At 44.8% G+C, this 26,115-nt stretch overlaps 1 protein-coding gene and 1 long non-coding RNA gene across 3 annotated transcripts in view; one reads left to right on the top strand and one right to left on the bottom strand.

Annotated features, from left to right (window-relative positions):
- The window catches only part of LOC149971285 (uncharacterized), a 1,017,865-nt gene that overhangs the window by 289,463 nt on the left and 702,287 nt on the right, over positions 1-26,115 (top strand). The gene's annotated exons all lie outside the window — the stretch shown is intronic.
- LOC110507849 (CXADR-like membrane protein) overlaps positions 1-26,115 on the bottom strand; it is a 93,656-nt gene that overhangs the window by 6,962 nt on the left and 60,579 nt on the right. Inside the window, exons 1-6 of one of the 2 annotated variants that reach the window (XM_036964986.2) lie at positions 16,178-16,246; positions 15,796-15,953; positions 8,367-8,568; positions 4,526-4,693; positions 1,113-1,235; positions 410-551 (exon numbers count right to left, since the gene is read on the bottom strand). In XM_036964986.2, the coding sequence (XP_036820881.1) occupies positions 410-551; positions 1,113-1,235; positions 4,526-4,693; positions 8,367-8,568; positions 15,796-15,915 (755 nt within the window). In that variant the 5' untranslated portion in view covers positions 15,916-15,953; positions 16,178-16,246. Of the gene's footprint in view, positions 1-409; positions 552-1,112; positions 1,236-4,525; positions 4,694-8,366; positions 8,569-15,795; positions 15,954-16,177; positions 16,247-26,115 lie in introns of those variants that run through there. The other variant, XM_036964985.2, reaches the window with a different exon arrangement.

A 26,115-nucleotide genomic window follows, 5' to 3' on the forward strand; every position in this document is an offset into this window, starting at 1 on the left:
TGCATTATTCATCTGAACACCAGCAAATAAACAGCTACACACCCGCCAAGCTGTGACATTTGTTTTTTGCTGCTGTAACTAGCCGTGCCATTAGCAGCCTGGAGGCCCCAGTTTACTGTAGATCAACACGGCCTCAATCCACACCTAGGCCCTGCCGCCTTCTAAGGCCTGCTCTGGAAAGGAGAGAAGCTCTGGGCACAGGAGCAGAGAGGTGTGAAAAGAAGGCTCTCAGAAACCAATGAATACTACGCTTGACAATAAGGGATTTATTACAGACACACACGCATGTGTACATACACATGCACAGAAGTGGGTGATTTGCTTTAGTACTTTAGTTAGACAGAAAAAGAGCAAAAGAAGAACAGAAGAAGAAGATGAAGAGAGAGGAACAAGAAGAAAAATAACTGACCTGATCTCGTTGGGAGTCTCCTCCTCCTCATACTTCTTCTTCTCCTTCTTGCGAAAGACGAGCCAGATGATTAGGATGATGAGGAGAACACCAAAGGAGACGCCCACCACGGCACCTGCCAGCACGCCCATCCCTCGAACATCTGTGGAACACCACACATCTGTGACATCAGAAGGGCAGAGAAAAACCACCACAAATGCACCTGCCCATACAGTATGCATACCGTACTGTGCACACATGCAAATATTGATGCTTCTCACATAAACAATCCATTTGAAAATAATGGTTTAGTCCCGATAGGTAAATCCTGTAAATTTGTAGATCATAGATTTTGCTGGTGTTGTGTGTAGTATTATGTGTTCAGTCCCCTACAAAGCTATGAATCTAACAAAATGGTATCAAACCATTTTTGTTGCTGTGTTAACTTATAAATCATGTCCCCAACAGTTTACCCTGTTGTGACCCTACAATTCCTGTGCCTTTCTGGAATTCTATTACTGTGACATTGAAACATGGCTGTTTGGGTGAAGCTGATGACCAATGGCCAATGTTTAAACGGTACCGTCCCCAGTGTTGGTTTACTGAGGCAGAGGGGAGCGGAGGGAGGGGAAACCAATTTTCAGGTGCTGTTGGAAACTACAGTCATTCATCACCATTGTAGCACGGTGTGGTGCGGAGCCGGAGAGCAGCTTTCGCTACTCACACTGCATGGTGACCTCGATGATGCAGTTCTCCTCGCCCACATCATTGCTGGCGGTGCACTTGTAGAAACCTGTACTGTCCTTCGTCAGGTTCCGCAGGGTGACGATCTCTGGATTCTTCAGATCTGTAGGAGAGATAGATAGGCTGTGATTTAAGAACCTGCTCAACCAGGGAAATCCGAGAGGACCGGATAGCCTCAGACAACAACATTGATGTATATGCTGATTTGGTGAGCGAGTTTATTAGCAAGTGCATCGGTGATGTTGTACCCACGGTGACAATTAAAACCTTCCCCAATCAGAAACCGTGGATTTATGGCAGCATTCGCGCAAAACTGAAAGCGCGAACCACTGCTTTCAATCATGGCAAGGCGACCAGAAACATGACCGAATACAAAACAGTGTAGCTATTCCCTCCACAAGGCAATCAAACAAGCTAAGCGTCAGTATAGAGACAAAGTAGAGTCACAATTCAACGGTTCAGACATGAGACGTATGTGGCAGGGTCTACAGTCAATCACGGATTACAAAAAGAAAACCAGCCCCGTCGCGGACATGACGACTTTCTCCCAGACAAATTAAACAACTTCTTTGCTCGCTTTGAGGACTCCTTCACTGCGGCCAACATGAGTAAAACATTTAAACGTGTTAACCCTCGGCAACCTTAGCCCAGTCCTCAGAGCATGCGCAGACCAGCTGGCTGGTGTGTTTACTGACATATTCAATCAATCCCTATCCCAGTCTGCTGTTCCCACATGCTTCAAGAGGGCCACCATTGTTCCAGTTCCCAAGAAAGCTAAGGTAACTGACCTAAACGACTATCGCCCTGTAGCACTCACTTCCGTCATCATGAAGTGCTTTGAGAGACTAGTCAAGGATCATATCACCTCCACCCTCCTTGACACACTAGACACACTCCAATTTGCTTACCGCCCAATAGGGCCACAGACAACGCAATCGCAATCAAACTGCACACTGCCCTAACACCTATGGACAAGAGGAATACTTATGTAAGAATGCTGTTCATCGATGAAAGCTCAGCATTTAAAAACCATAGTACCCTCCAAACCCGTCATTAAGCTTGAGACCCTGGGTCTCGACCCCGCCCTGTGCAACTGGGTCCTGGACTTTCTGACGGGCTGCCCGCAGGTGGTGAGGGTAGGAAACAACATCTCCACCCCACCCCACAAGGGTGCTTTCTCAGCCCTCTCCTGTACACCCTGTTCACCCATGACTGCGTAGCCATGCACGCCTCCAAATCAATCATCAAGTTTGGCTTGATTACCAACAACGAGACAGTCTACAGGGAGGAGATGATGGCCCTCTGAGTGTGGTGTCATGAAAATAACCTCACCCTCAACATCAACAAAACAAAGGAGATGATTGTGGACTTCAGGAAAAAGCAGAGGGAGCACCCCCCTATCCACATCGACGGGACAGTAGCCACACATCACGGACAAACTGAAATGGTCCACCCACACAGACAGCGTGGTGAAGAAGGTGCAACAGCGCCTCTTCAACCTCAGGAGGCTGAAGAAATTTGGCTTGTCACCAAAAATACTGTCAAACTTTTACAGATGCACAATCGAGAGCATCCTGTCGGGCTGTATCACCGCCTGGTACGGCAACTGCTCCGCCCACAACCGCAAAGCTCTGCAGAGGGTAGTGAGGTCTGCACAATGCATCACCGGAGGCAAACTACCTGCCCTCCAGGACACCTACACCGTCCGATGTCACAGGAAGGCCAAAAAGATCATCAAGGACAACAACCAACCGAGCCACTGCCTGTTCACCCCGCTATCATCCAGAAGGTGAGGTCAGTACAGGTGCATCAAAGCTGGGACAGAGAGACTGAAAAACAGCTTTTATCTCAAGGCCATCAGACTGTTAAAAAGCCATCACTAACATTGAGTGGCTGCTGCCAACATACTGACTCAATCTCTAGTCACTTTAATAATAAAAAATTGGATGTAATAAATGTTCTAGTCACTTTAAACAATGCCACTTTATATAATGTTTACATACCCTACATTACTCATCTCATATGTATATACTGTACTCTATACCATCTACTGCATCTTGCCTATGCCGCACGGACATCACTCATCCATATAATTTATATGTACACATTCTAGATATTACTGCACGGTCGGAACTAGAAGCACAAGCATTTCGCTACACTTGCATTAACATCTGCTAACCATGTGTATGTGACAAATACAATTTGATTTGATTTGTCTGTGGTGCAGTTTGTACATGTATTTACATTACAACATTACAATTACAGTTAGCATGACCTTGAAGAGTAATTTGATTAACAGCATGTAGTAAATCCTTGAAGTTATGTACTGTACTTCATATCAAAGTCTACTTAGTTCTGATCCACTCCATTCTATGATAATCTAGTATTGAGGTGAAATTGTATTGATGAGTGTTGAGCCTAGTTGGATCTGACTCAGGTCTGTTTTGGGCTAACCATTCCCGTCTGTAATAGTGTGTCAGCTCTGATGTATCACACTTTGTGGGACAGAGCAGGAGATGAACTCGCAAATGTTGATCTTGGCCTCTGAGAGATTGAGTATACTCAGACTCAAGAGTGGCTCTGGTGATTAAAGAGCGGGCCCATAGACACTGGAGGAATTTAGGGGGAGTTGAAAGAGTGTCTGAGAGAACGATTGAGCTTTACTGGGTTAAGAGTCGCGTAATATTACCATTCACCACTACCAATAAATAATGGCCCATGCCAATTTGTTTTATCGCCCACTGAAAACTAATTAGACTGTACAGGTGTTGTTTCATGGAGGTCATTAACTTCTAGGCTTTTGGCATTGGCACGTGCCATGGCTAATGCGAGTTGAGGGGGGAAAATAGGTGGTAAAAATGAAATGTAATGAAGGCTTGTTGTTCGGGTTCGGGAACATAATTACTAATCATTTTTAGAATGCAAATTGACCGCAAGAAGCCCAAACAGATATAAAACCTTGCTTACATTTGTATACGATCACATATATCCCTCTATTATGCGTGGGAATACTTTTGGACAAATGTTCGAAATAAATATCACTTGGAGCTGATTTGCTGGTGTTTTTACAGTCATTTATGTCCCCATTTTTTTATATGTTTATATATTTATTTTTTAAACTTGGGGTGCCAAATAAAATCACTTGCTGGCCAAATTTGGCCACCAGTTGGGGAACCCTGGTCTGGAAGTGGATGAAGAATGGAGGAAGTTTTGTCGTGCTGTATTGAATCTCCATTATATTTTGGTGTTTCGGAGGCAGACTGGAATTTAGGTGTTTGGGGATCAAATTTATTCTGGGAAATACTAGCATCAAAGTAACATATACTATGTAATATCCACTTTAGGGGACCCGTGTTACACATACACATGTGTACTTGTGGACAATCTACTTACCTCTCAGTGCCAGTAGGGGGAGTTTCCCAACACTCTTTCCCTTATCCAGCACCCTCCCCCAATTGTATTTGATAGGGTCTGAGCCGTCACTGGATTTGCAGCTCAGTTTAACGTCACTGCCCTCTAACAGCCTGCCGTCCATCCAACATCGTGGCTTAGAGGGCTTCACTGTAGAAACAACAGAACAGTAGTCACATAACATGACAAATAACACTATTATACAAAAAAGAAAACAGGATGGTACCTAATACGGATAATGATTCATTCATATAATATGCTGTTTAGCCCAGTATGACATACTGTAGCAGCATGTGTAAATGTGAATTAATACAAAAAATATTCTTGAGTGTAACAATAGCTTGTTTGTTTCTCATGGAAGTCAATGCTGGGATTAAGAGTAGTATTAAAGGCCCAGGCCAAGATCAATAAGTGACTGTGAGTTGGTTTTGAAAGCCTGCAAACAGAGACAGGTCAGGAGAGAGCACTGTGCTCCTGAGTTCCTGTGGCCTGGAGGTCACTAGATGGCCAGCCCTGCTCTAAGCTCTATGGCTGCTTCACAGCAGCTGCTCCAGTCCTCCCTATATCTCTCCCTCCATCCCTCAACCCATCCCTCTATCCCTCAACCCATTCCTCAATCTCTTCCTCCTTCCATCCGTCCATCCTTTCCCTCCATCCCTTCCCTTCTAGTCTAACCGGCCTGGTGAACATGCTGCTCACACACTCAGTAAGGGATATAATAAGGGGGCTGAGGAGAGTGCCGGGGATTCTGCAGTTCATCTCACAGCTCTGTCAGGGCCAGTTAGGCTGCTCTCTCTGCAACAGGAGCAGCCAGAGCGAGGACACACACTGACACAGAGGCCCAGGCCCAGACCCAGGAGGCAGCCAGCTCCTCTGCCAACCCATTATATTAACATTGGGACTGCGAAAGAAAAATGCAAATGTTCGTCTCTCAAAATCCAAAGTGTCACTGCAAAGCTGATGGCAATTAGTAAAAATCTAAGCGTTAACTCAATGAAATGTCTTTATGGAGGAGAGAGAGAAAAGAGAGAAAGGATTAAGAGACTGTTCCATTAAAGAACCAATAGCCGCCGGTTGAACTAATCTCCCATGATGTTTTAATAAATTGCATAGTTTCTGACATTGAGAATGATCTCACTTCCCCCATTGGACTACTAGACGGCTTTGTGGTATTGCTGCTCTCCATTTGCCTGTCTGTCCTTCAAAGCTGTTTGTCTATTCAATGATATACAGAGACACATTTACCACAGAGACAGTTAAAACTAAACCATTTAAAACAGATCCGCCAAGCCTCTGTGTATTGGGGCAATGAAGAAACTAAACCGAACAGAGAATAAAACAACAATGGCGTCTTTGCCTCTGCTAAAGTAGCCCAACTGGCTTTGCCATCATACTTATGAGAGCTGAATTACGGCTCAGAACTCTGTCTGGTGTTTAATAATTAAAAACAGATATAACACATATTAAATCATCATAAAGAGCTTGTCTGCCGCATAATGACAGAAAAAGTGTTTTCTTATCACGGTAGCAAATTTTTTTTCCTAATGTTTAAAGGGGAAGTTCACACATTTTCACTCTTTCTGTGCTTGTAGCTGACCCCCCCCACCCCCCCCAAACAGTTTTTTAAAATGTGTTTTGTTACAGAGAAAATTGTTTTTCACAGTCATCACTTGCCATAGACTACAATGCATTATGAAAATGTGTTTAAAACATGTTAGAAAATGCTCAAACACTCCAAACCACCTCATATTACATCAGAATCTCATTCTGGATAATGTTTCTGCACTCAATTTGGGATTGTCTTTCCACCATGCAATAAATCCATGTTTGAATGATGCTATTAACAACAACAAAAATATGCAAATATGGATTTATGGGACAGTGGAAAACGTTTTCTAAAATTGAGTACAGAGGTGTTATCCAGAATGAGATTCTGATGTAATATAAGGGGATTTGGAGCATTTTATAACATGCTTAAACACATTTTCATAATGCATTGTAGTCTAAAGCAAGTAATGACAGCAAAATGTGACAATCAATTTTCTCTGTAACGAAACAAAATATGAAAAATGGTTTGGGGTATCAACTACAAACACAGAAAAAGTGAAAATAAGGCCACCTGTAAAAATGGGTGAACTTCCGCTTTAACAACTAAATTCTGCATCATCTGTTTCAAGCTGACGAGGTCAATCCCCAATGTCATTTCTAGACATAAACTCAGCAAAAAAAGAAACGGCCTCTCACTGTCAACTGCGTTTATTTTCAACAAACTTAACATGTGTAAATATTTGTATGAACATAACAAGATTCCACAACATACATAAACTGAACAAGTTCCATGTGACTAACAGGAATGTAATAATGTGTCATTGAACAAAGGGGGGGGGGGGGGGGGGGTTCAAAATCAAAAGTAACAGTCAGTATCTGGTGTGGCCACCAGCTGCATTAAGTACTGCAGTGCATCTCCTCCTCATGAACCTCACCAGATTTGCCAGTTCTTGCTGTGAGATGTTACCCCACTATTCCACCAAGGCACCTGCAAGTTCCCGGTCATTTCTGTGGGGAATGGCCCTAGCCCTCAGATCGAGCAGTACGGCTGGTGGCATTATCATGCTGGAGGGTCAGGATGAGCCTGCAGGAAGGATACCACATGAGGGAGGAGGATGTATTCCCTGTAACGCACAGCGCTGAGATTGTCTGAAATGACAACAAGCTCCGTCCGATGATGCTGTGACACAGCCCCAGACCATGACAGACCCTCCACCTCCAAATCGATCCCGCTCCAGAGTACAGGCTTCGGTGTAACGCTCCTTCCTTCGACGATAAACGCGAACCATCACCCCTGGTGAGACAAAACCGCAACTCGTCTGTGAAGAGCACTTTTTGCCAGTCCTGTTTGGTCCAGCGATGGTGGGTTTGTGCCCATAGGCGACGTTGTTGCCGGTGATGTCTGGTGGGGACCTGCCTTTACAACAGGCCTACAAGCCCTCAGTCCAGCCTCTCTCAGCCTATTGTGGACAGCCTGAGCACTGATGGAGGGATGGTGCATTCCTGGTGTAACTCGGGCAGTTGTTGTTGCCATCCTGTACCTGTCCCGCAGGTGTGATGTTCGGATGTACCGATCCTGTGCAGGTGTTGTTATACGTAGTCTGCCGCTGCGAGAAAGATCAGCTGTCCGCCCTGTCTACCTGTGGCGCTGTCTTAGGCATCTCACAGTACGGACATTGCAATTTATCGCCCTGGCCACATCTGTAGTCCTCATGCCTCCTTGCAGCATGCCTTAGGCACGTTCATGCAGATGAGCAGGGACCCTGGGCATCTTTCTTTTGGTGTGTTTCAGAGTCAGTAGAAAGGCCTCTTTAGTGTCCTAAGTTTTCATAACTGTGACCTTAATTGCCTACTGTCTGTAAGCTGTTAGTGTCTTAAAGACCGTTCCGCAGGTGGATGTTCATTTAATTATTTATGGTTCATTGAACAAGCATGGGAAACAGTGTTTAAACCCTTTACAATGAAGATCTGTGAAGTTATTTGGATTTTTATGAATTATCTTTGAAAGACAAGGTCCTGAAAAAGGGACGTTTCTTTTTTTTCTGAGTTTAGTATATTATATAAGATATGTTACTTCTACTGTATATGCCTCAACAACCACACATCTCAGAGACCCTCGCAACAGAGAAACAAGGCCAAACAAAAAAATCTAAATCGAATCACTCCGTCTAAATCAAATTGAGTCATTAGATCAGTTAGCATGAGAGAGGAAATGTGCCTGCTAATTCCCTATTGATTAGCGTGTGTGAGAGACAGAGCTGGAGAGCAGACTCACCCAGCACTATGAGGTTAACCTGGCTCCAGTGGTACTTTCCCCCCGTTTTGACCTTGCAGTAGTAGTCCCCAGAGTCCGTCAGCTGTAGATCACTGAGGAGCAGGGAGGCGTCTCCTTTCAGGTAGTCCCCTGCGAAAGACAGACGACTGGCCTCGCTGGTCACCTCATTGGTGTACACCTGGCCACCGAAAAACGTAATGATCTGGGTTGGGGAGAGATACAATGAGACACACTGAGAGAGCTGTAATGCAGAGACATATGTAAAGACATCAGATCTGTATCTGGATTTACACATGCATTGGACACTGCTTGCTCATAAAGACACATACACATACAGTACAGACATGTACCCTGTCTTTGTCTTTTTTCTATCTCCCTTGTAAACACACACACACACTACAACAACACTATCAAACACAGCTGTCACAGCAGCCTATTACTCAGGGCAACTGAGAGCCTGCAGATGGTGACTGCTAAATGCTGGTGCCACAGCACATCAGTGCCACAGGAGCTGGGTTTACCTGCTGTGCTTGCAGGTGACAACTGGCCATTTACAGTATACACACACACAAACACACACACACACACACAAACACACACACACACACACACAAACACAGTCTTGTACAACTAACCGTGTGGGGACAAAATTCTGTCCTATTCAAAATAATTTCCCCTAACCCTAACTCTAACCCTTACCCTAACCCCAAAACCTAACCTTAACCCTAACCCTAAATCTAACCCTGAATCTAATTCTAACACTAATTCTAACCTTAACCCTAAACTCCCTAGAAATAGCATTTTACCTTTTGGGGATCAAGGTTGGGTAGGTTACTTTCTAAATGTAATTCACTACAGTTACTAGATACAGTGCCTTGCGAAAGTATTCGGCCCCCTTGAACTTTGCGACCTTTTGCCACATTTCAGATTTCAAACATAAAGATATAAAACTGTATTTTTTTGTGAAGAATCAACAACAAGTGGGACACAATCATGAAGTGGAACGACATTTATTGGATATTTCAAACTTTTTTAACAAATCAAAAACTGAAAAATTGGGCGTGCAAAATTATTCAGCCCCCTTAAGTTAATACTTTGTAGCGCCACCTTTTGCTGCGATTACAGCTGTAAGTCGCTTGGGGTATGTCTCTATCAGTTTTGCACATCGAGAGACTGACATTTTTTCCCATTCCTCCTTGCAAAACAGCTCGAGCTCAGTGAGGTTGGATGGAGAGCATTTGTGAACAGCAGTTTTCAGTTCTTTCCACAGATTCTCGATTGGATTCAGTTCTGGACTTTGACTTGGCCATTCTAACACCTGGATATGTTTATTTTTGAACCATTCCATTGTAGATTTTGCTTTATGTTTTGGATCATTGTCTTGTTGGAAGACAAATCTCCGTCCCAGTCTCAGATCTTTTGCAGACTCCATCAGGTTTTCTTCCAGAATGGTCGTGTATTTGGCTCCATCCATCTTCCCATCAATTTTAACCATCTTCCCTGTCCCTGCTGAAGAAAAGCAGGCCCAAACCATGATGCTGCCACCATCATGTTTGACAGTGGGGATGGTGTGTTCAGCTGTGTTGCTTTTACGCCAAACATAACGTTTTGCATTGTTGCCAAAAAGTTTCATCTGACCAGAGCACCTTCTTCCACATGTTTGGTGTGTCTCCCAGGTGGCTTGTGGCAAACTTTAAACAACACTTTTTATGGATATCTTTAAGAAATGGCTTTCTTCTTGCCACTCTTCCATAAAGGCCAGATTTGTGCAATATACGACTGATTGTTGTCCTATGGACAGAGTCTCCCACCTCAGCTGTAGATCTCTGCAGTTCATCCAGAGTGATCATGGGCCTCTTGGCTGCATCTCTGATCAGTCTTCTCCTTGTATGAGCTGAAAGTTTAGAGGGACGGCCAGGTCTTGGTAGATTTGCAGTGGTCTGATACTCCTTCCATTTCAATAATATCGCTTGCACAGTGCTCCTTGGGCTGTTTAAAGCTTGGGAAATCTTTTTGCATCCAAATCCGGCTTTAAACTTCTTCACAACAGTATCTCGGACCTGCCTGGTGTGTTCCTTGTTCTTCATGATGCTCTCTGCGCTTTTAACGGACCTCTGAGACTATCACAGTGCAGGTACATTTATACGGAGACTTGATTACACACAGGTGGATTGTATTTATCATCATTAGTCATTTAGGTCAACATTGGATCATTCAGAGATCCTCACTGAACTTCTGGAGAGAGTTTGCTGCACTGAAAGTAAAGGGGCTGAATAATTTTGCACGCCCAATTTTTCAGTTTTTGATTTGTTAAAAAGGTTTGAAATATCCAATAAATGTCGTTCCACATCATGATTTTGTCCCACTTGTTGTTGATTCTTCACAAAAAAATACAGTTTTATATCTTTATGTTTGAATCCTGAAATGTGGCAAAAGGTCGCAAAGTTCAAGGGGGCCGAATACTTTCGCAAGGCACTGTAGCTGTCCAAAATTGTAATCAGTAATGTAACTTTTTGATTACCCAAACTCAGTAACATTATCTGCTTACATTATGTTACTTTTAGATTACTTTCCCCTTAAGAGGCATTAGAAAAATACAAAAATATATGTTACCAATTGAACGACATCTATTGCAGGATAAATCAATGTTAAAGTTTACATAGCTGGCCCTATAAGATGTTACATTTTACTTTATGGGTTGGTTATGTTGGTTTCTTCTAACCCATCCCTTTCCACTACATTCAATTATATCTTTACATTAATAGACAGTACCAGTCAAAAGTTTGGACACACCTACTCATTTAAAGGTTTTTCCTTATTTGTACTATTTTCTACACTGTAAAATAATAGTGAAGACATCAAAACTATGACATAACACATATGGAATCATGTGGTAACCAAAAAAGTGTTAAACAAATCAAAATATATTTGAGATTTGAGATTCTTGCCTTGATGATTCTTGCCTTGACATTCCTTCAACGAGCTTCACCTGAAATTATTTTCCAAGGAGTTCCCACATATGCTGAGCACCCGTTGGCTGCTTTTCTTTCACTCTGAACTGTGAACAGCCATCCATAACAACCACAATCTGTAAAGCTCAAATAGCTAAATCAGAGAGTAGCAGTGTGATTTACATCAATGCGCTATGTAGATATCAATAATAAGTGATATCCGTATAGCCGTAGACTACACCACTGCTGTCATCTTCACCTCCAAGTGTTTATTCAAGTTGGATCATCTTTGGATGCCGACAGCAGCACCATTAGAAGACATAGCTTGGCTGTAGCCTACAAAAGCCTATCCCAGCTCTTTTCCCACAATCCATCAAACACATTTGGTGTGTCATCATAGTGGTCTCTGACTTGTGGTCAGACTCACTCAGGTGAACAAACTGATTTGAATGTCATTGAGAAAACCGAGAAGTGGCAAAGATTTTTTTTCGCAAATTTCTGAATTTAAAAGTAATCCTCGAAGTAATCATCTAGTTTTTCAAAAGTATCTGTAATCTGATTACTTTATTATTGCTGGTATTTTTGCTGTAATGTAACGGATTACAGCTACTAGTCTTTTGTAATCCGTTACTCCCCAACCCTGGTGGGGACTAACAAAATGTCCCCAGTTGGTCAAATTTTTGTTTGTTTCCGTGTCTGTGGAAGGCCTCAGTATATGGGCCTATGGGTGGTTACCACCATTATCATTAGCATACGCATCCCCAGGTTAGCACAAGTGTACTCTGCCCTTGCTCAGGCTTTCTCTCCCCTCTGTGCTCCTGACACATGTAGCCTGTACGCTCGGCAACAGAGGCTAAATGTTGACAAGCTGCTCTTTTCCATTTCAACACGGCCTTTCAGCGGAAATAAAATAATTTGTTATTCATTCCGCCACAGGCACAGTCTCATTCCTAACCAAATTATCAGATATTTGATTTTAATTAATGGTGCCTTCAATGTTATCTCCCCGTTAAATAGTCAATGCAATGTGCCAGCCCCTTCAGAGGAATAAAAGTGTTACATTTGTTTTCCATTTTCTTCCTTTCTCTCCCTCCTCCCTTCTCCCTTCTCTCCCTCCTCCCTTCTCCCTTCTCTCCCTCCTCCCTTCTCTCCCAACTCCCTTCTCTCCCTCCTCCCTTCTCTCCCTCCTCCCTTCTCTCCCTACTCCCTTCTCTCCCTCCTCCCTTCTCTCCCTCCTCCCTTCTCTCCCTTCTCCCTTCTCTCCCTCCTCCCTTCTCTCCCTCCTCCCTTCTCTCCCTACTCCCTTCTCTCTCTCCTTCCTTCTCTCCCTCCTCCCTTCTCTCCCTCCTCCCTTCATCCCTTCTCCCTTCTTTCCATACTCTCTTCTCCCCTTCTCTCCCTCCTCCCTCCTCCCTTCTCTCTACCTCCCTTCTCTCCCTACTCTCTTCTCCCTTTCTCTCCCTCCTCCCTTCTCTCCCACCTCCCTTCTCTCCCTACTCCCTCCTCCCTTCTCTCCCTACTCCCTTCTCTCCCTCCTCCCTTCTCTCCCTCCTCCCTTCTCTCCCTCCTCCCTTCTCTCCCTTCTCCCTTCTCTCCCTCCTCCCTTCTCTCCCTCCTCCCTTCTCTCCCTACTCCCTTCTCTCTCTCCTTCCTTCTCTCCCTCCTCCCTTCTCTCCCTCCTCCCTTCATCCCTTCTCCCTTCTTTCCATACTCTCTTCTCCCCTTCTCTCCCTCCTCCCTCCTCCCTTCTCTCTACCTCCCTTCTCTCCCTACTCTCTTCTCCCTTTCTCTCCCTCCTCCCTTCTCTCCCACCTCCCTTCTCTCCCTACTCCCTTCTTCCCTTCTCCCTTCTTTCCCTACTCCCTCCTCCCTTCTCTCTACCTCCTTTCTCTCCCTACTCTCTTCTCCCCTTCTCTCCCTCCTCCCTTCTCTTACCTCCCTTCTCTCCCACCTCCCTTCTCTCCCACCTCCCTTCTCTCCCTACTCCCTTCTTTCCCTACTCCCTCCTCCCTTCTCTCCCTACTCCCTTCATCCCTTCTCCCTTCTTTCCATACTCTCTTCTTCCCTTCTCACCTGCTTCCCTTCTCTCCCTACTCCCTTCTCTCCCTACTCCCTTCTCTCCCTCCTCCCTTCTCTCCCTCCTCCCTTCTCTCCCTTCTCCCTTCTCTCCCTCCTCCCTTCTCTCCCTCCTCCCTTCTCTCCCTACTCCCTTCTCTCTCTCCTTCCTTCTCTCCCTCCTCCCTTCTCTCCCTCCTCCCTTCATCCCTTCTCCCTTCTTTCCATACTCTCTTCTCCCCTTCTCTCCCTACTCTCTTCTCCCTTTCTCTCCCTCCTCCCTTCTCTCCCACCTCCCTTCTCTCCCTACTCCCTTCTTCCCTTCTCCCTTCTTTCCCTACTCCCTCCTCCCTTCTCTCTACCTCCTTTCTCTCCCTACTCTCTTCTCCCCTTCTCTCCCTCCTCCCTTCTCTTACCTCCCTTCTCTCCCACCTCCCTTCTCTCCCACCTCCCTTCTCTCCCTACTCCCTTCTTTCCCTACTCCCTCCTCCCTTCTCTCCCTACTCCCTTCATCCCTTCTCCCTTCTTTCCCTACTCTCTTCTTCCCTTCTCACCTGCTTCCCTTCTCTCGCTCCTCCCTTCTCTCCCGCCTCCCTTCTCTCCCTCCTCCCTTCTCTCCCTCCTCCCTTCTTTCCCTACTCTCTTCTTCCCTTCTCACCCGCTTCCCTTCTCTTGCTCCTCCCTTCTCTCCCGCCTCCCTTCTCTCCCACCTCCATTCTCTCGCTACTCCCTTCTCTCCCGCCTCCCTTCTCTCCCTACTCCCTTCTCCCTTATTTCGCTACTCTCTTCTCCCCTTCTCTCCCTCCTCCCTTCTCTCCCTCCTCCCTTCTTCCCTTCTCCCTTCTTTCCCTACTCTCTTCTCCCCTTCTCTCCCTCCTCCCTTCTCTCCCACCTCCCTTCTCTCCCACCTCCCTTTGTCCCTTCTCCCTTCTTTCCCTACTCTCTTCTCCCCTTCTCTCCCTCCTCCCTTCTCTCCCATCTCCCTTCTCTCCCACCTCCCTTCTTCCCTTCTCCCTTCTTTCCCTACTCTCTTCTCCCTTTCTCTCCCTCCTCCCTTCTCTCCCACCTCCCTTCTTCCCTTCTCCCTTCTTTCCCTACTCTCTTCTTCCCTTCTCTCCCTACTCCCTTCTCTCTCTCCTCCCTTCTCTCTCACCTCCCTTCTCTCCCACCTCCCTTTGTCCCTTCTCCCTTCTTTCCCTACTCTCTTCTCCCCTTCTCTCCCACCTCCCTTCTCTCCCACCTCCCTTTGTCCCTTCTCCCTTCTTTCCCTACTCTCTTCTCCCCTTCTCTCCCTCCTCCCTTCTCTCTCACCTCCCTTCTCTCACTACTCCCTTCTTCCCTTCTTTCCCTACTCTCTTCTCCCCTTCTCTCCCTCCTCCCTTCTCTCCCTCCTCCCTTCTCACCCGCCTCCCTTCTATCCCACCTCCCTTCTCTCCCTCCTCCCTTCTCTCCCACCTCCCTTCTCTCCCTCCTCCCTTCTCACCCGCCTCCCTTCTCTCCCACCTCCCTTCTCTCCCACCTCCCTTCTCTCCCTCCTCCCTTCTCTCCCTCCTCCCTTCTCTCCCGCCTCCCTTCTCTCCCTCCTCCCCTTTGTCCTGTCTCCATTTTCTTGTGGAACCAAATCTCTCACTGCTAATCAACAGATCAGTGTGTTAACGAATGACTTCCAAAGAGAGAAGACATCTCTTTGTTCTGACGAGTACTGTTGAGATGCCATGGTCTTACTGTTATCAGATACTGCATTTCATTAAGAAAAAACAGGAACAAATCAAAACAGAAACTGATACTCTAACATCTTCTGAGAGCTACAACACAAGTAATTAGATTAGGGCTGTTTTTAGACTCGGGTAAATGATTCAAGGTAGGTGATAGGATGGATCCATTTTTATCCTATTAAGAGCTGGCAGTATTGATGTGGTCTAATTCAATTGTCAGGGACTGGAAGGTCTAGGTATTCTATTTTCACAGCTGGTAGGATGTATAGGCTTTATTTATTAACTGTGTCTCTGGTGGACTTTCAGCCACAGTAATTTGTTTACTACTGTATCTCTGTCGACATTGTAACACTTCAGGGAATCTGAAAAAGCCTATGAAAGAAACCCTGAGCAGATTAAATAAATAGAGGAAAGAGGAATTAGGAGAGAGTAAGAGTAAACTGCAGGAAGTAGAAAATGGTTGAGATGGGAAGGAAACAAATTGGAGGAACATTGTGTTGTGTAAGTGTGCCTTTGAAAAATCTATTCAAATGATACCATATTGGTTGCAACAAAGAGATTGGGGGGGGTATAGAGAAAAGGAGTGAGAAGAAAGATAGAGAGAAGGAAGGAAAGAGAGACAATGACAAAGAAAGACAGGAGAGAGAGAGAGAGAGAGAGAAGGAAGGAGAGAGAGAGAGAGAGAGAGAGAGAGAGCTGCTTCCTCACCACTCTCTGCTTGGAGTTGGGCTTCTGCAGTAGCCACTCGATGTCGAGCAACTGCGCGTTGGACTGCCAGAACTGATGGTGGCACGGCAGGGTGGCGTTGTCTCCGACAACTCTCTTCATTTCTGTCTGGGCGCCAGCCGTCAGCAGGCTCAGCAGCGCTGGAGAGAGAGAGAACAGAGACACTGTCAGACAACTAGAACCATATACACCGCCAGACAGCAGCCACAGGCAGAATATAGCTGGAGTAAAAAACCTAGTGAGATAGGAAACAGAATCAGAATTACTAGGACATAATATGTACAAGAAACAGAATCAAACAATAAAAACCATCCAAACCACAATGAGACAAAGACTATAACTAGTCAATATCTCCCAAGCCGACCTAGCTGTCAGGTTCTTTGCTGTAGGACAGGGTATGGGTTACACTAGGTTCAGTCAGTAGCATACATGGGGCTTGTGACTCGGCCCCTGGCCAGAAGCCAGACTGTTAGGGCCTATTACGCAGCGGGGGCCGCTGGGCTAATTTATTGGAGGATGCTGGACAGCCCCACTGGCTTGAGGGGAATTAGGGAGAGGCGTCGGGGGGATTTGCAGAGGGATGAAGCTTAGGGGAGGGGGGCCAAGGGGACATACGACTCCCTCCACCTGGTAGACCCGACATAGGGAAAACAATGCACAGGCTCCACAACCCCACTGGGCTTACTCCCTCAAATGCGAGAGATATTTTTGGTGCCTCAGCATTAACCTAACTATCACATTTAATTTAGTCACTGCAGAGAGCGGGCTAAGAGCCTGGCTTCAAATAGCTTTTAAATAAAGTTATCCAAATGCTTGTTCGGATGCCGTATGTCCTGGTCATGTAAACATTATATTATCTCCTTTTCATTACTCAGTGGTATGTTGCTGATTAGGTGCAGAGTGTTTCAAAAAAATCACTAAATATACAGTGTGGTATACATACTTACACAAACACTGTGTGTTATGTCTGGGCTTGAGTGATTCAACAGACAGCGACTCGTTGAAAGAATGCTTTTGTGCCCTATCACCCTCGATGACGTTGTCAATGTTCCATGGATCACCTAATGTGGTCAATGCATCAGTCATAGGCACCTTTCTTCTTATTCAGTTGCCACCCCCTCAGGAACAGCACATGTATGAGCTGTCAGCGCCAATGAGAATGGTCGCTGGTCTGCCCTATAAAACATGTGACTTGGTGTAAGTTTGTGTTAAAGATGGTGCCGTTGGAGATGGGTGACAACTTACGAGTCGTAAGCTAGCAGTTCATGGTAAAGTCTACACCAGTTGTATTCAGCACATGTGACAAATCAAATTTGATTTGATTTGGTACGGGGAGGAAGGTAGCCTAACTGTAAACCGCTTATACAGAATTGGTTGACTGACTCACAGTGATGACATCATTACTCTGTGAACTTTGTGTGCAGCTCTTTAAGTTTCCTTCACTTCACATTTCCCTGCTGCAATAACCCTGGGCTCCACGCCAATCACTCACATCCATCTGAGTCACCACTTAGACACAACCCCAGATGCACTCACTGACTGGCACCCAGCAACACAGGAGAGGAAGCCATATTACAGTACATCAGGGCCCTCAGTCCGCTGAATACGACCCTGTTGACAGGACACATTACTGAGGTCCTCCTACTGCTCTTGCGCTCCCCTGCTCTGCTCAAATCACTACTCAGCAGAAAAAAGGGCCACCTCTTCCCAGCCAAGGAGCTCCCAGCACCCCTGAAGGTGTCCCCGTTCATGACTTTTTAATGCAGCATTTGCAGAGCCATTCATCTTGTGGGCTCCCCGCAGATATTACTTTGGATGGAAGTTATGGAGAGAAGCCTAGGAGAGAAGGATCCAGCCAGCACAGAGGACACTGGGTATCCTCTCAGCATAGCTCCTAATCACTTTAAGGAGGAGGAGGTTGGCTGGAGTGTGTGTGTCCGAGAGAGTGTGAGTGTTGGGGCCCGGTGATATTCCGTTGGGAGCCCAGTGCCCGCTGCTAGACAAGGCCTGTTTAAGCCGTGCTGTCTAATCAGTGCCCCACACTCGTCACCCCAGGGCTGAACTCCCTGCTCTGTGTGCTTGGCCTGATAACAGCTAGTAGGCTCACCTCTCCACCGCCAGCCCGCCCACGCCTCCCTGCTCCCTCTCTTTGACAGAGGACTCACAGGCAGGGTACTGCATTTGAGAAATACAAGTAGGGCTAGTTATCAAAGGGGGTATATGGAAGTTTGTGTGTTGTATGTGCAATTAACTGTGCTGTATATCGTTCACTCCTTTTGCCAACTCTCAACAAACTTCCAACAAGCACGATGAGCCAATAAAGACAGTTTGGGTTTGGAAGTAGGCTTCACTTCATCACCTGTCAATAGATTTACCACATATGAAATGATCTAACTTTCAGCCAACAACATGACAAAGATGTCAATGTCTTTATAGTGACATTACAGTCAGCTTTTACATCCACAGTTTATGGTCATGGAGAGGGGATTTTGTGCTGTGGAATGAATAACAAAGTGGTCCAGAATAAGCCTGCCTTGAAATCTATTTGCACTCAAATTTGGATTGGCCTCATTCACAGTGTGCACAGCTGTGGCAGTTTGGACCGATGGGAACCGGCATTTGTGAGATGCCCAGTATGCGGCATACCGGGGTGTCACAGCAGACTATGGTGACTCTGTATAGGAACATCCGGTAGTCTGTAGTTTTATGACATTGGCTTTCAATGGTTTTAATATAGTGGGATATTTCAGCATACTTTAATTTAGTGAATTAATTCAACCATTTAAAAAAACAAGCACACATAAAACTTGAAGAAGTCATACACGCACATCAGTAAAATCATTGAGGATGACAAACAATAAAGTCAGGAACTTATATCCACTGTGGTCCTCTTGAGACAAGAGACAGAGTATGGCAGCGAGATAATAAAGCATAAAAACAAAGAAGAACAACATCTATCTCATCATTGCAGTTACATCGTGGGCACATCGTGGGCACATCGTGGGCACATCGTGGGCACATCGTGGGCACAGGAGACATCAAACAGTTTTTTACTTTATTTTTAAGGCATTCTACCCTGAGGCTCCAGTATACAAGACAGTACCTTTCCCAGCATTACTCCTGAATTTGTTTAAGCACAAATTAGCAATACCTGATCTGGTGCTGTGGTTTTGTACATCCCTAACATGGGGAAAGTAATCAGTCAGATATCTGGGTGCAGAACCATAAATACACCTGGAAACCAGACTCAGTCTAATCTGGGACACCCTAGCCTCAATAGGCAGCCAGTTGAGTTCCTGAAAGCAGCTCCTGCCTATGTGAGTACGTGGACTCACCTTCAATACTGTCCTGATCAGCTCATTCTGGGCAATCTGGAGCTTCCCCTTCAGAAGATTAGACAAGACCCCAAACCAGGAATTATTTGCGTAGTCAAAATGGAATTGAATTAGGTCAGTGGCTAGCACTCTCACGGAGTCCTTATCAAGCTGCTTGGACTTTCTAGCCAGAAACTTGGTCCCGGAATGAACCTTCCCTAGCACTTTATTGGCCATGCTCCCCCCCAGGAGGAAGGAGTACCATTCCACAAAGATTCCTCTCATCAAACTCTTTCCTGATGAAGTCAGTCAGGTAAAGTATCAGTGGACTATGTTTCTCTAAATCCCGACTGAAAATCATACATTAGACTTAGTTTGGCATATTCATACATTTGTTCATGTACAACTCTCTCCGGGATCTTTGATGTAATAATGAGGATAGATACAGGCCTACAATTCCCAGGGTCAGACTTTATCCCCTTCTTATACAGAGGTATAACTTTAGCTGGTTTCATGTCCTTGGTAAAGATGCCTTGTTCAAGAGAGAGATTAACGATATGCGTAATGCAAGGGGCAATTTGCTCAGCAGAATCTCTAAGAAACCTTGCTGGAATATTATCCAGGCCTGTGGCTTTGGCGCATTTAAGCTCTGCTAGCATAATTGCTCCTTTGGCGGCTGCTACCTTTGCAAAATAAAAACTTGGCATAATACTGTTTGACTTGGTCGTTTCCATACAAACTTGAACTGGTGGGCAGCTTGCTAAACAGCTTTCTGGCAACAGAAGCAAAAAAATGGTTGAATTACTATGCATACTTGTGACATAGTAAATAGTCTAAGACATTACCTACAGTCAGGCATGACGAAACTCGAAATATGTTCCATCATGAGCAGACCTTGGTTCAAGTACTATTTCAAATATCTCAAATACTTTCACATACATTCAAAGTAAGTATTCAAATATATTTATAAAGAAAAGTCACACTGGGCACACACTGGTTGAATCAACGTTATTTCCACATAATTTCAATGAAATTACGTTGAACCAATGTGGAATAGATGTTGAATTGATGTCTTTGCCCAGTGGGGTGGTTGAATATTTTAATGTATTTGAAAATCCACTTGGAAATTATGTTACAGTATTTTCAAATACTTATTTCAAATAAGTAATAAGTTCTGGGTTAATTGCATGGGAGTATATTTGAGTCAATGTATTTGAAATACAATACTATTTGGTTTTTACAAATAACCATTCAAGTACTCAAATACAATTACTTGTTTTGGGCTGTGTATTTGAAAAAAGTAAAATACACAAAAAAGTATTTTAAATACCAGATACTCTAATACACATGTACTTGAACCCATGTCTGATCACGAGGCATCTATTAATTCACGTCTTCTTGACATTCCATAGGGCCCTGGGAAATGCCATGTTAAGGAGGCCATCTAAACTGAGAGCTGTAAGTCAAAGAGGTATTTTGCGATAAGATAACTATGTTAATAACTTCTGGCTCTGACTAGACACCCCCCCCCCCCCCCCCCCCCCTCATTTCCTCTACTCTCTGTACTGTGATCAACGCGGCTGCACATTGTCATTTTTGATGGAGCTCGCAAAGAAAAGCGCTAAAGAAAGACAGAGAGAGAGACAGAGAGACCGAAACAGAGAGAGACAGAGAAACTGAGAGAGAGACAGGGAGACAGAGAGAGACAGAGAGACAGAAACAGAGAGAGACAGAGAAACAGATAGAGACAGAGAGACAAAGAGACAGAGACAGGGAAACAGAGAGACAGAGAGAAACAGAGACAGTGCGACAGAGAGACAAAGAGACAGGGAAACAGAGACAGAAAGAAACAGAGAGACAGAGAAAGGAACAGAGAGAGGAACAGAGAGAGACAGAGAAACAGAGCGAAACAGAGAGAGTGAGAGACAGAGCGAATGAGGGAGAGCTGGGGCAACTGTAGTGGAGGATCCAATTTCTATAAAAATGCCCTAGGGGGAGTTGTGCTCCAGTAAATCCACCTCCCCACAGAACGGTACAATCTTATTATAGAGCAGCCAGTGGGATGCAGGCAGGCAGCGGCCCCAGATCTTTCACATTTACCAAAGTCAAGCTCCACATCCCATCAGCACATTGGCTTGGTTGGGGCCTCAGCACCGCTAAAGCTCCTGACCTCTGGCTCTTAAGACTGAAGAGATCAGTGGAGGAAAAATAAGAGAGGAAAAGGCCACAATGAGCTTTAATCTTACCTTAGCTATAGGAACAAGCAGTGGGGAAAAGTGGAGGATGCAAAACTAACTCCTTTAGAGTCCTTTAGAGAATATGTACAGTATTGGTCTTTGTAATAAGAGTGCATCTCTGTGTGAGAGTGAACAGTATATGCGTGCTGCATGCTTTATGTGAACATATGCTGTCTCAGAAATGCCCTTCCATACTCCTCTATCTGCATAATGGAAAAGCAAGGCTATCTCATGTTGACGGTAAAATCAATGCCTCTGTGCAGACATGTGAATTAGAGTATAGCAGTTGTGGGGCATATGGAGTTTCAAATTGCATAGGAGTTACCAACTGCTCCACACAAGGTATGGGTCCAGACAGGGAGAGAGGTCTGCAGCATTCATCTCTCAGCACTGCCACTCTATACTAAACGTTTTAGCCTGCGCCACTGACAGGCTCCTCTGGCAGGAGGAGAGAACAGAGGGAGCGGATGGGGAGAACTACTCAGAAAACACTGGGCTGGGACATAGAGAAAAGCCTCCTAGGTTACCAGGTGCACTGTATTTGGCTTTTCTCTTTGCTCTGACCAATATGTATGAAGTGCATCAGAAGTGACAGCTGACATACAGCAGGTTTAGTTGAGCTGGAGAAACATTCAGATGATGGAAAACATTGAAATATTCAGAGGTCACAGCCAGAGGTGCAGCTTGGTGTTTTAGAAAGATCAATGAAATGAACACTGCATCACAGTGGGTTTGTTGACCTCCTGTTGCTGTGGCTATACAAATGGTAAATACAGTATATTGGTGCTTTCTTCACAGGGAAACAGAGTTATCACAGAGATGGGCACAGAGGGAGGTAAAGCATATGCTCTCTCTTTTACTGCCATCTCTGAGGCTTTCCAGAGAGACGGAAGGCATGAAACACTGAAATCCTCTCACATCTCTGATGGCTCCCCAGACAAGAGCCATGCTCTGAGACGGTAGTACAAACTGACAGGCTACGAAAACAACCCTCGTCAGAGCTCTCAAAGAGACTCCTTTATTTATACTGCCTCTTATACAGGCTCTTTTTAATTAGTTCTTCTGAAGGGGGTAAATCTTTTTAAACGCTCCCAGAGATCACGCCCAAACATTCAATCGCACGTGTCGCGGGCACTCCCTAATTCTTGGTCCAAGTCATGAATATTTTCCTCCTGTGGAATCAAAGAGGGCTGTGTTTTCTCTGACTGGAGGCTGCTTTTTGGAGGGATAAAGTACCCATAATCCTTCCCTGCATTGCGCTCGGTGACCAACACCCCTTCTGCTGACATGGAACTTTTCTCCATGCCACTTGCAGCACTATTAAAGATCAGGGCCACTTCAAGCATGGAGAGAGAGAGCCGGGGCTTGAGAGGAAAAACGTTTCAAATGAGGGCCCTGTCGTGTCCGCACTCGTCTGCAATGATGGATTCCTAAGAGCCTGGCTAGAGCAGGCGAGTGCAGAGAAGGAATGGAATCACTTCCAGGATCATCTGTTGGACCTGGAAGAGAGGAACAGGTAAAGGGAGGGGAAATGGGAAATACGGAATGGGAGATGAAACTCCACTAAGGTCTCAAGAATGTAGGACACTGTGGTACGTTTTCACCTCAAGCTCGCTTGTTGCCTTCATTAGCATCTATTTCAGGGGCTTGTCACATCAAGCGGAAAACGGACGCCATCCCACTGACAGAATCCCAAAATAGATGCTAAATTGGTTTCATGCCGAGGGCTTTTAATTCCCCAAAAGTTTTCGATAAACTCTCTCAGCAAAAAAAAGCTAATTACAACTTTTCCCAAAGGAACGCCAAGTCACTAAAACCTGCTTACATCTTCCAAACCCTACATCTGTTGGAATCATACTGTATGCACGGGTGTTATCCACGATCCTATGGATGTTCCATCAGCCGCTTAGCCGTTAGCTTAAACGACCAGGGCTCCAGAGTGTACCACATGTGGTACTCAAGACGTTCCAGTAAGCAGCCACCGCTGCCCCACTTCCTCCTTCCTCCCTTTATCTTTATGTGGCTCAGTAAAACCACAGCTCCAACATATGATAGAGTGGAAAGAGAGGCACAGGACTTAAAAGGGCCCAAACACAGACACCACTGAAAGTCATTGGTTGAGTTTTAATTCAAACCCAATTCATCATTTGGAATGGATGTTCTCCATTTAAATTTTAATTATGTCAATGCATTTTAAGAGACTCCAGGCTCCCTCACAGGATAATCGCCGGAGTCTGTATGGTGTTAAACCTTTTAAGGGGTTATTTTTAGGTTGAAATAACACCATGTAAAGGACCTCCCATTTCCATGATGTGTTCTAAATAAACAAGCCTCCCAAATATCAAATGGTCTGGCTTGCGCAAGATAATGCAGCTGACGCATGTTGTGGGGCTTGGAGAAAGACCCTCTGCTTTGCTGTGGCAATATATCCTCCCCACATCTGGCCGCTCCAAAATAAACCAGCATGTGTGTTCATTCGCTTTGCTACACATGACCAAAGTGTCTACATACAATATGTGCTTAGTTCTCTCTTCCCAGGACAGAGAATGATAGAAAGAGAGAGAGGTGTAGACTTACTCCTCAAAAATATTTGACTAATGTGCTGGTCATCTCTCTCTCTCTCTCTCTCTCTCTCTCTCTCTCTGTGTTTGCTTCACATGTGGTTGTGGTGTGCGTTCACACTAAGACAGAGAGACATGCACACACACACGCCCCTGCACAAACTTTACTAGCCTCCAATGCCCCACCCCCACCGAGTACAGTGCAGCGTATCCATATTTCATGGACAGGGGACTGAAATCCCTCGACAAGGTTAGACATTTCCAAACAGGCTAGAATAGACCGCTTTTTGCCGGTTCCATAAAAACATTAGAAAACTTTGCTGAAAATCATTTGCCCAGTGAGGTGGTTGTGTAAACAATAAGTGAGGATGAAAAACAATGGCAATAATTGAAAGACTCAGCAATTCGTGATATTCAAAGAAAACAATTCTACATCCTGTTAAGAAATGACATGTATTTTCATAGAAACTATATGAATTTACCTCTATTAGGAAAACATTTATTTTTATCAAGCACTTGGAAAGTGTCTCCAAGAATTCAGCAAAACTATTGTTTTCTGAGCTCAAAGATGTTTCGCTTTGAGTGGCATTAAGTTATTTTTCTTGGCAAACAGAAAGGTTATTTTCCAGGATTGTGTAAACAGAAAGGAAATATTAATAACAGAGGACTTATACTGTAACATTTAGCTGGAGAAGAAACAAGAAACAATGCCTAGAAAAAGAAAAACAGTCATACATTTACCTCCATGGGGTTCAGGCTCGGCTTGACCCTGCCATCAAAACAGATGGTGCAGTCAACTTGGAAGCTGGCCTTATGAATTAAAGCACTGTTTAATACTGCCTCACCTGCTGCTGATAAACAGGAGCTGTCATGTTGGGTATTGGTGTGATAGAAACTAAATTATGCTATGGACAGACAGATAGAGAAGCACTGAGACCAAACAGAATTGCCACAGTACCCATATCAATAACCTTTTTGTATACTACTTCACCTGGCACAACAGGCACCTGTGTGCAAGTCTCTCCATTATCCAGGACACAAAATGGACAATGCTTATTTCCCTGTTATTTATGAATCTAATCTCCATTTGTGGCTGGCTGCTGGTGAACTCCGCTCACATTGTCGGTGCTGCCTGGACTTGTGCATTGACCTCCGAAGATCAATAATATGCTACGGTGCTGCCAAGTCCATTTAGCTGCAATCTGCAATTTTTTATGTCAATTAGGTGGAAAATAGAGTTGACTAGGTGGATGACCAAGAAGTGGAATGCATGGTGGTTGCCCAGTCTCTGTGGTGATGGATGCTCTATATCACCATACAGTACGACCAATAAAAAACATCAAATGCTGTCTGCCTTAAGTATTGTACCATTAACTTTTATTAAATGCAATTCAATATTTCGATGATGATGTTTTAAAGGAGTCTCTCTAACTCCTTTTACAAGTAAGACAATAAAACACACGAGTATATACAAAGGTTAGTGGTGGTACGTGAAAACAGGGCTGTTTCAAAACAACATCAAAGCCTGCACTATATTTAGAGCTGTACTAAATTATGGCTTTAGATGGTGTAAAACGGCCTGGGTTTGAACATGCTAACGCTAAAACATGGCTTTAGATGGTGTAAATTGGCCTGGGTTTGGACATGCTAACGCTAAAACATGGCTTTAGATGGTGTAAATCGGCCTGGGTTTGGACATGCTAACGCTAAAGCATGGCTTTTGATGGTGTAAAACGGCCTGGGTTTGGACATGCTAACGCTAAAGCATGGCTTTAGATGGTGTACAATGGCCTGGGTTTGGACATGCTAATGCTAAAGCATGGTTTTATATGGTGTAAAATGGCCTGGGTTTGGACATACTACATTTTGTGGCCTGAGTATGCTGCTGGGCCTCAGGATACTTTCCTGGTCCCTCTCCTCTCAACACACATTTAATTCCATTAGTTTGTCCACTGCCACTGTTTGTCACTGTCGAAGCCCGTGAGTTCACCCGGGGTTAGACGGAGCGTATCTGAGCAAGGGCACTGAAGAGCTGGGCTGTTGTCCATGGAAGAATAGGATCTGAACAACAACAGAGCAGAGTGAGTTCCATGTTGTACATTTAACAAGCTAATTGAAAACAGACGGGACACTAACTCCCTCCCCTTCATCCGAGTCTGCTAGCTCGCCAGCAAGAGTAACATATTCTCC

The sequence above is a fragment of the Oncorhynchus mykiss genome, chromosome 27 (assembly GCF_057628025.1).
Source record: "Oncorhynchus mykiss isolate SJ-2025 chromosome 27, ASM5762802v1, whole genome shotgun sequence".
Lineage (NCBI taxonomy): Eukaryota > Metazoa > Chordata > Actinopteri > Salmoniformes > Salmonidae > Oncorhynchus > Oncorhynchus mykiss.